Here is a 13,522-nt window from a genome sequence, read left to right as displayed (position 1 = left end):
TGTTCACCGTATTCTCTTGGCCCATACAATGTACCTGGAATATTTGAACTTACTCTAAATATAACACAATATCTGCTTGTATTTGCAGAAACCCTACGTCTGTAAAATCCCTGGCTGCACAAAGAGGTACACAGACCCTAGTTCCCTCAGGAAACACGTCAAGACCGTACATGGGCCTGATGCCCATGTCACGAAGAAGCAGCGCAATGACGTTCACCCAAGGCCACCTCCTCTCAAGGAAAATGGGGACAACGAGGCAAGCGCCAAGCAAAGCAGCAAGGTTTCAGAGGAGAGCCCCGAGGCCAACAGCACCACGAGGAGCATGGAGGATTGCTTACAAGTCAAAACGATAAAAACAGAGAATTCTGTGGTAAGAGCGGTTGCTCTTGGCAGAAATCACATGGGCCCTAATTTCTCCAGTGCAATGGGGGCATGAAGCATTTGCATGCGATTTACCTCTGCCCACAGTTGCCCTTCACCTGCCAGCACCCTAGAGATCAAGTCCAGAGATGAGACTGCAGGTCAGGGCCCAGTGCAGTACATTCTGAACCTTCCTACCCAGCATCACAAATTCCCACCGGACCCCGAGTCACGGGGACCACGTGATGCCTGGTATCAAGCTTGGCCTGCCTTTGCTGTGCACATGGGTAAAACATGGCAGTATCACAGAGTTATGGTCAAATAAGCTTTACCCTCCTCTCCAATTTAAACTGAGCAACAGACATAGGAAACAGATCAATGAATGTGTCTTGAAGCAGAAGTCCATCCCTTTTCTCTTCGTTCTCCTCCCCACTCTTTTCCCTTTTTTTCTTTCCAGGCTGCTGCAGCACAATTTTGCTGGCACATGCTGTTGTGGCCTGATGTTGTGGTCTGCTGAAGCTGATGGGGATATAAGTAGCTGTTTTATTTTTGCTGGGTATCTTGAAGTTAAGTTCTTCAGGCCTGTCCACCGCACAGAGAAGCCCAGAATCAATGGGGTTGACAGGAGACTCTTGAGGTCATCTGGTCCAACCCCTGCTCAAGAAGGCTCAGCTAGAGGAGTATACTCAGCTCAAGAGTATACAAGTTCACTGCAGGACCCCCAGCTGCCAAAGAAAATTGTAGTGGGATGACAGGGTGGGAAAGTGGTGCCAGGAATAAACAAGTGAGCTACAACGAATAGTCCTTCTGTGGCCCACAGAGCATGGGCTTGCAGTCAACCATGATCATGCTTTACAGCCCCATGAGTTGCCACTAGCAGAAACAAAGACCATTTAACAGCCTTATGGCCGTTACAGCAGCTCCACAGTAGGCAGTAGCATGGTCAGTGGTGCTAACGAAGTATGTATAGTGGTGGGCCCAAATGCATTCAAGGCTCTTCCAGCCTGTCGAGGAAGCCTGCCTGCTCCTCAGCACACTGCTGCTGGTGACGGAGAAGGGGCAATGAACACACAGGAGCACCGCTACCTTTTATAATTATCTTCACCTTCATACCCAGGGTTCTGATCTCCTGTACCAGCTCAGAGTGGGGCAGGGTATGGGCTGGATACGGCAGAAATGGCCTTCACCTGTGCAGGAGGGTGTAAATATAGTCCCCAAACTTCTTGCTGTAGCTGAAAAAACTTTAAGCTCCAAAATACATGTTTTCTTGATTTGATTCCAAGCTAAAAGATTGTTATTCCAATCAAACAACATGCCCTGAAGGTACAAAGATTGTCTGGAGAAGGCTAAGGGATGTGCCTCTGGACAAGTTAGTAATGAGTTTCATGTTTCAGTTAGGAAGGAGTTGAGTATTTTCACATCCAAGTTGTCTCTTACTGACTAAAGGAACAGTGTTACCTTACTGACACTCAGCGCTGGGTTATAAAAACAGACTGTGAGAACCACTGGACAGAATGACCTTTCTCCAGTACTCTTCCTCTGTGTGTTTCTTTTTTGATTATGAAAACATGGACACAAAACTGGTTCCCCACCCGGTTTCTCCTGAAGGTGTGAGCTTGTTTTCCCAGCTCTGCGCTTACAGGGCTGCAGCCAAGGAGTCTCACTGGCAGCAGGGTCCATGGGTCGGATCTTCCTCTATGCTCTCCCTGTCCAATGCTTTTACTTATGTGTATATAACAGGCAGCATATGACCTGGAGGGCTCACTTCCATCTCTTTCCTGGTTAGGGTCAGGGTGGTGGGAGGTGTGAGATGCTTCACTGGTTCCCATCGCTCCAAGGCCCCTTGTTTTGACCCTGCTTTGGGTCTAGTCCCAAACGTACAGAGACTGGTGGGAAGTCTCTCATAGGGGTTTTTATCTGGGCCTACAAACTGAAAAGGTGCTCGTAAGAAAGACGAAGAGAGACGTTTTACCAAGGCCTGTAGTGATAGGACAAGCAGTAATGGTTTTAAACTCAGAGAGGGTAGATTTAGATTAGATGTCAGGAAGAAACTTTTTACTAGGAGGGTGGTGAGACACTGGAACAGGTTGCCCAGGGAAGCTGTGGATGCCTCATCCCTGGAAGTGTTCAAGGCAAGATTGGGTGGGCCTTCAACAACCTGGTCTGGTGGGAGGTGTCCCTACCCACGGCAGAGGGGTTGGACTAGATGATCTTTAGAGGTCTCTTCCAGCCCAAACCATTCTATAAGTCTGTGGCAGGGAAGACAGGGTATGGGAGGAGGAGATGCTTGCAATTTGCATTGTATTCTGCATTCCCCTCTTCCTCCTTTTACTAACACGGTCTTTTCTGTCAATGCTGTCTTTGTCCTAACAACCTGTTCTTTATTCCCACTTACCCTTCCTTACTCTACCTTCCTAAGGACAGTCGGTACTAAGGTGAGCAAATAAATCCTTTGTATTAAAATAGCTGCATAAGTCATGGTCTCCAGCAGATCTCCTGTCTCCAGCAAACCCCACAGGGAGGGGGCAGAGGGGTGCAGAGCAGAGCAATGGGGAGGGACAGGGGATATTTGCTCAAGGGCAAAAAGGGGAGGGCATAATGCTCGAGGACTCTCCCTGTCACGTTGTTCTCAGCATCACAGCTCCCATAAAATTGTGGGATCTCAATCTCTATCATCCCAACTGAAGGGCTGTGAGGCCATCAGAGCCAGTCAGCCCTGCCTATGAGGGCTACTACAGGGCAAAATAAAACATCCCCTGCACTCCCACCTTGGCCCGGGGCAAAGCATGTTGCCTTTTCAGCACTCCCATTTTCTGACAGTTGCTGGAGCATGGGCCTCGAGCAGAGAAGCCAGGCATCCTGTCGGGCAGCAGCAACTGCTGCCTCAGAGCAAGTTCAGACTATTTAGTGTCTGTTGCAAATAAACTTCTCAATGTGATATGCAATTTCTAATGTAAATAAAATAAGCATTTATGCTGCTTATCTCTTATCTGCAAGTGGGAGTTTGCAAACAGTAAACCAGGTTTATACCTGGCTGGGAAGTTTGTCAGCTAGCGTAATTATATGTTAGGGTATTTTACAGACAGAAATACATTGTGTCTGAAATACTTAGGCCCTGATCCTGTGTTAGATAAGCCAGTGCTTGCTGCAACATACCTTGCACAACCAGGTAGTGTGCTTCTTCTCTTCAAGAAGCATCTGTCCCTTCATTGTTTGGTGGAACATCATTTGGTTCCTCTGTGCACCTGGGATAGGGCCAAACATGGAGCCCACTGGAGATGTTGGGCTCCTGTTTTGTTTCCACCTGTCCAACTCCTCCTCTTTTCCTTCCCCAAGATGTGTCAGTCCAGTCCTGGTGGCCAGTCGTCGTGCAGCAGTGAACCGTCACCCCTTGGCAGCACCAACAACAATGACAGTGGAGTAGAAATGAACATGCACAGCGGGGGAAGTCTGGGAGATCTGACGGCGTTGGATGACAACGCTCCTGTTGTGGACTCAACGGTCTCATCTGGTAATTCGACAGTCAGCCTGCAGCTAAGGAAACACATGACGACGATGCAACGACTTGAACAGCTCAAGAAAGAGAAACTCAAGACAGTTAAGGATTCCTGCTCATGGGTGAGCCCAGCTCCACAAGCCAGAAACACCAAGCTGCCTCCCATCTCAGGAAACGGTAAGCTGTGGGCCTGGGCCTTGTCCTGTAGGAACCCTCCACAGCTTGTCTCAGGTCTCATAACTAAGAGTTGGCCCTGAGAGAGGATCATTTCTTACAGCCTCTGAGTCAGTCCTTGCTGAATAGAGATGTCAGGTAAAATGGAAAGCTTGGGTGGAAACACAGCCATCTGGTTATGTGCAATAGAAATCCAGACTGCACAGCTATGAAGGGAGGTGAAGGTCTCTTGTTCCTGGGCTTGTCCAGAACCCAACTGCAGGTGTCCTCAGCATCCCAGTGGCAGCCACAAGCCTGCTTGGATTTGTTCCAGCAGTAACAGTTCCCCAAGGGCTGATGTGCCTCCTGGGAAACTGCTGGAGCATAGTAGCAATACAGGCAAGCCCTCCATCCCAGATCTTGCTCCAGCAGGCCTTCTGTCACTTCGAGGGCTCGTGGCTATTCCCTACAGCTTCGTATGCTAGTTTTCCACTGACTGGTGGCTCCTGATCAAGGTGTCTCTATGATCCCTTTGTGCTCCTCTAATTTCTATGACTCTGTTCACACTAGTCCTGCTTTTTTTTTTTTTCCCACTAAGAAAAGCTCATGTGGAGGGACTTCCTCAGCAACTGAGCACCAATGGGGGGTACACATTGCAAATACTCTGCAGCAGGGATAACTTGTCTTCTCTCCCCAGACTTCTTGCTCTTTGTGCATAAACACAGAGCTGTAGATGAAGCTTTGAATTCACTAGCAGCAAATGAAATTCACTATCATTCCTATAAAATGTTTGGGGGTGGCTTACTGTGTCTCTGTTTCAGCACCTAGAAAACTACCAAGCAGAATTTCTCAGCTAACTAAACCTTTTCCTTCCCCACAACCTTTCTCTCAGGCTCTGTTCTAGAAAATAGCAGTGGTTCTTCTGCTACGCTGCCTAATCCAAGAATAATGGAGCTGTCTGTCAATGAGGTTACGATGCTGAACCAACTCAACGAGCGCCGTGATAGTACGACAAGCACCATCAGCTCTGCCTACACTGTGAGCCGCAGATCATCAGGGATTTCCCCGTACTTCTCCAGCCGCCGCTCCAGCGAGGCTTCGCAGCTCGGGCACCGTCCCAATAACACGAGCTCTGCCGACTCCTATGACCCGATTTCAACTGACGCTTCCCGTCGGTCAAGCGAGGCGAGCCAGTGCAGTGGGATGCCGGGTCTGCTAAACCTCACGCCAGCTCAGCACTACAGGCTGAAAGCCAAGTACGCTGCTGCTACAGGGGGCCCTCCTCCGACTCCCCTGCCGAACATGGAGAGGATGACCCTGAAGAACAGGATCTCACTAATGGATGGGCCAGAGCCCACCTTGCCCTCCATCCGCCTCCCGCCAGGCCCCAGGCGTTGCAGCGATGGCAATACCTATGGCTACACATCTGCTGCAGCATTTCCACATGAGGTTCCAGGCAACTGCACAAGACGGGCGAGTGACCCAGTGAGGAGACCTGCTGGAGACCCTCAGGCCCTCCCGCGAGTTCACCGCTTCAACAGCACCAACAGCATGAACCCCTTCCATCCTCCACACCCCGCAGACAGGAGGAATTTCAGCCTCCAGAGCTACGGGCGCTCCGACGGGAGCCTCCCCCGGCACACCTACTCTCCCCGGCCGCTGAGCATCAGCGAAAACATCGCCATGGAAGCCATGTCTGGGGAGGCAGAGGCACCCGTTGGAGACGACGACATTATGCTGCCAGATGACGTGGTACAGTACATCAAGTCTCAGAACAACGGGACGGCGGCTGAGAGCACTTCCATGGGGTACGGCAACGAGATGCAGAACTTCCAGGGAGGTGGGAAGCTGCAGCCCCCGGCCTTTCCTGGCCAGCGCAGGATGGCGGTGGCTGAGGCGAGCATGAGCCATTTGGGGCCCATGATGGCAGAGTGTCCCATGAGCTTTGACGCTCCCTCAGACATGAATAAAAATAACATGCCTGTCCAGTGGAACGAAGTCAGCTCGGGTACGGTTGATATGATGTCCAATCAGTCGAAGCAGCAGTTTTCACAAGGGAACTTAGCAGTGGTGCAGCAGAAGCAGAACTTTGGTCAGTACCAGAGCTACAACCAGCAGCAGATGCAGCTACCAGAGAACAGCATGAATGTAACACAGCAGAGCTTTATGCAAAGAAACGTGGGCATGGACGGTCAGAGGCTAAACTGTATGCAGCTGCGGCAGCAGCCGATGAGCCTAGGCCCCGGTATAAACGCCGATCTGGGCTCGCACACAGGCTATAACCAACCTCATCAGATGCTGAGCCCCAGCGCAATCAGCAGCAACCCAAATCAGATCTCTCCTTCTTGTAGCAGCATGGCAGCAAAGCCCGGACCCCACCTTCACCCTCAGCAAATGGACATGGCAACCGACCCTTCGTTAATGGTCAGCAGCAACAGCGAGCGCACTATGCTGAACCAGGTCATGCACGAACCGAGTCAGCAGAACTACTCATCTCAGCAGACCCACCTGAACTTCCCCATGGCTCAAGAGGCCTTTCACCAGCCCATCATGCCCTCCAACCAGCCCAGCTATGAGCCCCAGCAGAGCATGATGGGCTCGGCGGCGCAGCCGTACCCAGCCGGCATGGTCCAGCCTCGTCCCCCACCCGAGCCGAGCCCGGGCAGCAGAGCCCGCGGCCTCCGCACCGTGCAGCAGCTGGGCTACATGAGAACTCCCCACCCTACAAACACAATGAGCCCGGGCCAGGAGGCAGCGGAGGCTGTGCACAAAAGAACCGGCGACATGTTGCCCGCGCTGGCCCAGCAGTGTGCGGACGGCACGAGGGAAAACAATTTGATGTACTATTACGGCCAGATCCACATGTACGAACAAAACAGCAGCTTTGATAATCAGGCGGACTGCAGGGTCAGACAGCAGCAGTGCGCGCTGAACGGCAAGCCGGCTGCGCTGCCTTCCCCGGGCGCGAACCAGGTGTCCAGCACGGTGGACTCGCAAGGTCTTGAGCCACCCCAGATAGATTTTGATGCCATCATGGACGATGGGGACCACTCGAGCCTGATGTCGGGAACCCTGAGCCCCAGCATCCTGCAGAACCTCTCCCAGAACTCCTCTCGCCTGACGACTCCACGAAACTCTCTGACACTGCCCACCATTCCCACGGGAATAAGCAATATGGCAATAGGCGATATGAGCTCCATGTTGACCACGCTGGCGGAAGAGAGTAAATTTCTCAACATGATGTCCTAACAGTAAAGCACAAGGCCTGAGCGCTATCCAAGGGGTCTGTGTGGAGCAGTTTTATGAATGTGCTTTTGAAAAATAATCTGTTTCAATAGAGTAGATTTTTTTTTTAAGTATTAAATACATTAAAGGGATTCAAAGTAAAAAATTTTTTTAAAAGTCTCTGTACAGAGTTATGTAAACTACATCCAGGCAGTTCAGCACCGCAAGGGTGCACCTCTAGTATTATTTTTGGCTTGGTTTCCCAGAGCACTGAATGGTATTGCCACCAAGCTAGGAGACTGCATGAGCGTGGTTCAAGACGAAACCCTCCCTCCTTGGCAGCCCTGTAGATAGCGCTCCCCGTCATTTTCCATTAGTTACGTTTGCAAAAATTCAATTTTCAACCCGCCCCAGAAAGAAACGGGAGGACGTAGGTTTGATCAGAATAAAAGCCATACTATGTACTCTGCTCTGATGAGAGCAGTGTTAAGTCTCCAAACAAGCCCTCTGCCAGCAGTATTGTTTTATACCGTAAATACCTTTGTACCTTGCAAAGAGCATCGATTCCAAATGGCTTCTCAGCAAAGTGCCTTACCATGCTTTCATGTTAAATAGCCAAGGCCTCTCTTCCTTTAAAAATCAAATATAGTGTATTGCCAGAAGCGTATATAAAATGTACATTTATAAAAACATAGTGGTGTTTCTGAGAAAACATTGGAAAGACACATTGATGAGACACTTGAAAGGTGAATGCACACTTTGATCAGATGTGTTTACAACGTGGTTTATATCAAGTGCAGAGTGGAGCAGAGGCCTGGGAACAGCAATCACTGGGAAATAATCCCCCGTGGCAGGACGGCTGCAGTATGCAGAGTGACACACGCGCATACCTGTGCGCCCTCTGAGCGGCAGCGGCACGGGGACTGTCTGCAGGGGCCCTGAATATCTTTTTAATGTCAGATTTCTGAAGCATGCATTACCATATCCCTCTGCAGCTTTGCAACAGCTTCGCTTTCTTTTGGGTTTTCCAAGCTAAGGTGCTCGTATAGAAAAGCGATAGTGATGGAGAGAGGTTTTGATTGTTTCAGCCCAGTCTGCAGGCAGTGCTGTGGGAGCTGGTTTGTCTGGCCAGGGTTCACTTACTGCATGCAGGGTTCTGCCCGGGCTCCGTGTACACGCCAGGCACGTGACTGCACTAACAGGAGGCCAAGCATGAGCTAATAAACCCTGCCCGGCAAGGAGGCTTGTTGGCAGGGACCCAGTGCTGCATTAATGTGTCCCACCACTTTGGTCAGCATGAAAAGAGCTGCTGTATCCAAAAAGTATACCCTGGACAACCCACAAACTGCTCTTTGTACCCAGGCTGGTTCAGTTCAGCGCTGCACCTGCAGTCTGCAGTGTAGGCAAACATCTGGGTAGTCTCAAAACAGGTATTTGAATCAAAATAGCGGCTCTGTCTGTGAGAATATCCTGCAAACATTCTTGGGGAAGAGATGGGAGGAGCAGGGCCTCCCAAAGCCAAATCCTCCACCGAAATACAACTGCTTATAGTAACGATTAGCTGTTTCCAAGGCCAGGCTCACCTGGCACTGAAGTCAATCTTGTTGCATTATTTATTTTGTTGTCATTAGACAGAAGGGTAGAAGTGGTGGGGTGCATGTACTTGAGCAGGAGGACTTGTTTAACTTCTGACTGCTCTCACAGCACCAAATACTTTGTGCCCTGTTTGTTGAAGGGAAGGGAAAAAGTTGACATCCTCCCCAGGTTCTCACAGTTTGACCAAACACATCTTCAGGGCCTCAGCCTCTCCTTCCCATCTCCCCTCTCCTCTCCATACTGATGCGATGTTCTCACTTGCCTCTGACTCTGTCCCTTGCATTGGACAGGGGCAGCTCTGTAGAGGTGCTTTCTGGTGTCCTAACGTCCCTGCTTTCCTTTTGCACAAGCTGTTGTGCCAGGCTCACTGTTCCCAGCGTGACCAGGAGCTGCTGTGAAATGCCACGTGTTACCTCCAGGCAAACTAAGCAGTATTTCGTACCCCAGCAGCCACGGTTGGCAGTGCTGGGTTGGCTCAGCCCTGCTGCCAGGTAGGGCACAGCTGGCGCAGGGAGGTGCTGCTCAGCATCCTGCGATCTCACCTGACCTCATCCCAAATGCAAAGGGTGTGCACAGGATGCTCTCACCCCTGGCCTTCACACCTCGAGCCCCCGTGACTCCACTGATGTCCTGGGGGTGTGAGGACAGGAAAGCAAAGCAAGGTGCCTGGCTGTTTATTTGTGTCTCCCGTGAAAGATGTATGTAAAGGGATTGTTTTATAGTCCGCTGTATATATTCTCCTGCAGTTACCGACCTTGCCCTTGCCTTTGCATTTATGAAAAGAGGGCAGTACGTATTTTAGGATGTTGTATGTTGTCCTGGACGCTTGGAGTGCAACTGGGCATCCCTTGTGCTGAGATGGATCAGGCCTTTGTGTGTCCTTTGACTGCTAATCTGATTTTTTCAACAGCTGCATAGGGCAATGGTGGCTACTGAGTCCCTCTTCACAGATAACTCATTTGCAAAAGATCAAATGCAAAAGCAAAACCAAATCTCCAATGACTTGAGATTTCTCAGACTTTCCAGTGGTGGTCTTCCTTCATTTACTGAAATAGTATTATAATAACCATTCCAGCACTGTATATATTATGTATAGAAGACATCATTACTAAAAGTACGGTAGGTGAATTGTTCTGTCAAATTTATATCTTAAGAACATTTTTAGCTGTTTTCTACATCATAAGAACAGAGGTAACATGCTGAAACTGTATATAAACCTTTTGTACATTAAAAAGTAATTTTTTTCATAATTCCTTGTGCCTGTTGTTACTGCCTTTTATTGATAATGGTGGTTGGCATTGGTCTGGCATTGCCACACCAGCACAGTCAGACGGACTCGGGTGGTGCCTAGGAATGGGTGGTGAGGAGATGGATGGGCCTGGTGTGTGAGCCACTGCATGATGCTGCCTGGGTTCAGATCAGCAAAGCCATGATAAGCCATGATAGTGATTAGTTGAAATTTGGGTTTGGAGTAAGGAAAAATTAATTTGTCCGCTATGTACGTGATGGGAAACGACCTGGTAAGCAACAGATTTCTCAGTCATGATCCAGTTAGAGCCTGGTCTGGCTCATTGATGAGCAGCTTTCCTTTGACTGCGGCAAGAGTTAGCTCAGCCACTTGAGAGACTGATTTTCAATTTGATTTCATAGACGTGGGTGGATGCGGACTGGGTGAGAGCTTTAGCGAAAGTTGGGGAGGCTGTTCATAGGTGAGCATTATGGGCACAGCAATGAGTTTCGAATAAAGTCAGCTGTTAAGAAAAGCAGTTGGTGTGTGAATCAGCCATGGCACTTTGTGCACATGAACCAGAAGTTTCAAGTGACTGAAGGGATGTCCTCATTTTGCTTCAGGCAAGATCCCTGCTGAGCTGATCAGTAGAATCAGGTAAGTTTGGATCAAATCCTCACCCCGTAATCTGGGTTCCCTCATAATCAGTGGCAAGAGATGGACATGCCCTAAAACACAATTAATCTTTCCTGTTTTAGACACGTAGGACAGGGTGGATTGTCCTCTGGAAGGCATCTGTCATCCCCCTCATTTATCACAGGATGAGGTGAATCCCATGCTCTTGTGACTCTTGCACCAGTCTCAGCAGTCTGAGGTTGAGCCAGGGAACAAGATGTTGATTAACGTGTTAATGATCCTGTTAGTCTGTAAATCCATTGGATAAATATCACACCCTTCTGTACTGTCCAAGAACTACACAAATAACATTTTTTAAAATGCAGTAATATTATTAAAGGGAAATAGTTCAGAGCTTTTCTATTGACAAAAGGCTTTGGAGACTCAGATCAGCTCCTACTGCTTTTCTACTTCAAACGCTTAAAGTGAGTCTCTAATCTAGATCAAATGCCACTTCTAGCCAGTATTTCACTTTAGAGTTTGATCAGGGCACACCTCTGCCTGTGTAAGAACATCTTTATTACTTAAACTGGGTCAATATTTCCTAGGAATACACCCGAGGTCATGTACCAGCATACACTTTTTTACTGCCCAGCCATCCTGGAATCAACAGAGATGGAAAGGCTCATTTGTCCAACAGTAAGAAGGTAATAAACCTTCTGCCACAACTGGTGTTTGTAAGCCAGACCCTTGGTGTTTATACAACTGTGAGAACATCGTAATATTCAATTAACCCTCTTTTTAATTGATCATCTCCCTTATGAAAATGAAACATCCTAACAGGGCTGATTCTAACCGTCCGGTGAGTGTTACTTCACTCCACTCTCAAAACCATTGAAAGCACAGGAGGAGTAAGATCCCATTCTGGGTAAGACCATCACAGCTCTTTGAAATTGCACTAATATCGAAAGTTTTCCTGGAGGGGAGAAAAAGTCCATAAAAGCTACTGTTGCTGGATCTGATTGCACTTACTGAGTACGGAGTCATTCCAATGGCTCTTTATTGCAGTGGTCTCAGTAGGGATGACATAGGAGCTCTTGTTCTTTACGAGCTGTTGGATCTACTTGGAAGAGCATACGTGTTGTAAATAAATGGTGTGGTTTATATTATTGGAAGGACAATTTATAACCAACCAAGGCCTCTTGCAGACAGCTATTTAACTTGTAAGTAAAATGACCTAACACTTAAGAAATTTAGAAGCTACAAAACAACCTATGTTGTGGCTAATATACTTATTTCTCACCGTTGATTTATGCTTCATGTAAAAATTGAAATGGCTATATTAAATATGTTTGCTGTAAAAATAAAATTAAAAAAAAAAAAAAAAGCAAAGTGATGCTTTCACACACGCTGAAGGTTTGTGACTGCTGGAGCTTACTCCTATTGCACTAACACCTGTGATTCATTGCACTGGTCCCTTGCCCTCCCTATTTCCATTTTCCCCACACTGGCCTGTCAGGCAGATATGTAGGGGGGCACAGTGGCCTGCCTGCTGTCAACTTTGAAAGAGCTGCTGCACTCAACAACAGTGCACTTGCTGGAAATGTCTCTGAGTATCAACGTCTTGCTGAAAACCAAACTCTTTGGCTACTGCTCCCAAGCGTCCTGTGGACGTTTTTCTCCATCAGAGAAGCCATTTTACAACTGTATCTCTATGATAATTTGTATGGTGGTATCACCAAGGAGCAACAGACATGGCAAGAAACACCAAAAGGCAGCTCCTGCATCAGGAAACTGGGCGTGGAGCTATATAAATCTTTGGTCTGGGTTGCTCTGGCTAGTCTTAACTCTTATTTAGTAGAGCCCAGGGCAATCTCCATAAAGAGAGGACTTTTAAGGAAGGACTCAGAGCAGAACCTTGGTCTGATGCTCTGAACAATTTTCTGAAAGAGTCTCACTCTCCCATTCACTTTCCCTTTTCCTACCCCTTTCCCTTTCTCCCTCCCTTGACTATACAAAAAGACTACAGCTAAAGACAACCTTCACATATACCTCCCTTTCCCCCATCGCTGTGCCTTCCGTGTTCCTCTCCAGGAAGGACCCCAGAGCGCTCTGCCCATACGGACACCCTCTCTATCAGTGTTTGACAGAGAGACAGTTGCATTTTTTGACTCAGGAGCACGAGGAACAGCTTTCCTGACACCTGCAGGGGGAATCGTGCAGTAGAAGAGCACATCCTGCACAGCTGGATGTTGGCCAGAGCACAGGTTTGTGCTACAGCGTGGTAGTGGTTAAAATAGATCAAGTGAAATGAGGAGAGCAGCAGGGAAGGAAGAAAAACTCATGTCAAAACAGGGATATTTTTTTTTCATGGCTTTCTGTCTCCCAGTGTTTCTCTCACTTCCAGAATGTTGGAGGCCGTGAGGAGATGCTGGCCATGACAAAAGGAAAACAAGGAAGCAAAGCTTAGACATATTTGTGGGTGTGAGATCTAGTTTTGAAGACAATTTTACATCTGTAGAGCTTTACATTAAGGGCTTTGGGGAACAAAAGCACCTACGTGGGCTCTGTTATTCCCCCCCCCCCCCCCCCCCCCGCCCACTACTCAGACGACTGGTCGTGCTGGCAGCCACCGCCAGGCCAGGCGGCGAGGCTGGGGGCACAGGCCCCGTCCTGCACCTGGGGGGCTCCAGCCAGCCGCGCAGGTGGCGGTGGCACGGCCGTGACGGCGACCGAGGGCCCGGCTGGGGCTGATTCTCTGCAGGCTCGGAGAGGCGAAGCAGGCCCGGGCCTGGAGTCTGTAGGTGGCCTGCCCCACCCTTTGGCAAGGCCAGCCTCCTGCCCTTGGC

General features: G+C 49.0%; 1 protein-coding gene across 11 annotated transcripts in view; it reads left to right on the top strand.

Annotated features, from left to right (window-relative positions):
- The window catches only part of GLI2 (GLI family zinc finger 2), a 399,847-nt gene extending 389,767 nt beyond the window's left edge, over positions 1-10,080 (top strand). For 10 of the 11 annotated variants that reach the window (XM_080600269.1, XM_080600275.1, XM_080600265.1 and 7 more), the window contains 3 exons: positions 89-370; positions 3,697-4,033; positions 4,902-10,080. In XM_080600269.1, coding sequence (XP_080456395.1) covers positions 89-370; positions 3,697-4,033; positions 4,902-7,258 — 2,976 coding nt within the window. In that variant the 3' untranslated portion in view covers positions 7,259-10,080. The remainder of the gene's footprint in view (positions 1-88; positions 371-3,696; positions 4,034-4,901) is intronic. The other variant, XM_080600274.1, reaches the window with a different exon arrangement.
- The last annotated feature ends 3,442 nt before the right edge of the window (positions 10,081-13,522 follow it).

The sequence above is a fragment of the Anser brachyrhynchus genome, assembly GCF_964034855.1.
Source record: "Anser brachyrhynchus genome assembly, chromosome: 7".
Lineage (NCBI taxonomy): Eukaryota > Metazoa > Chordata > Aves > Anseriformes > Anatidae > Anser > Anser brachyrhynchus.
The sequence above is the reverse complement of the archived record's forward strand: the minus strand, read 5'-3'. Positions and strand labels throughout refer to the sequence as shown.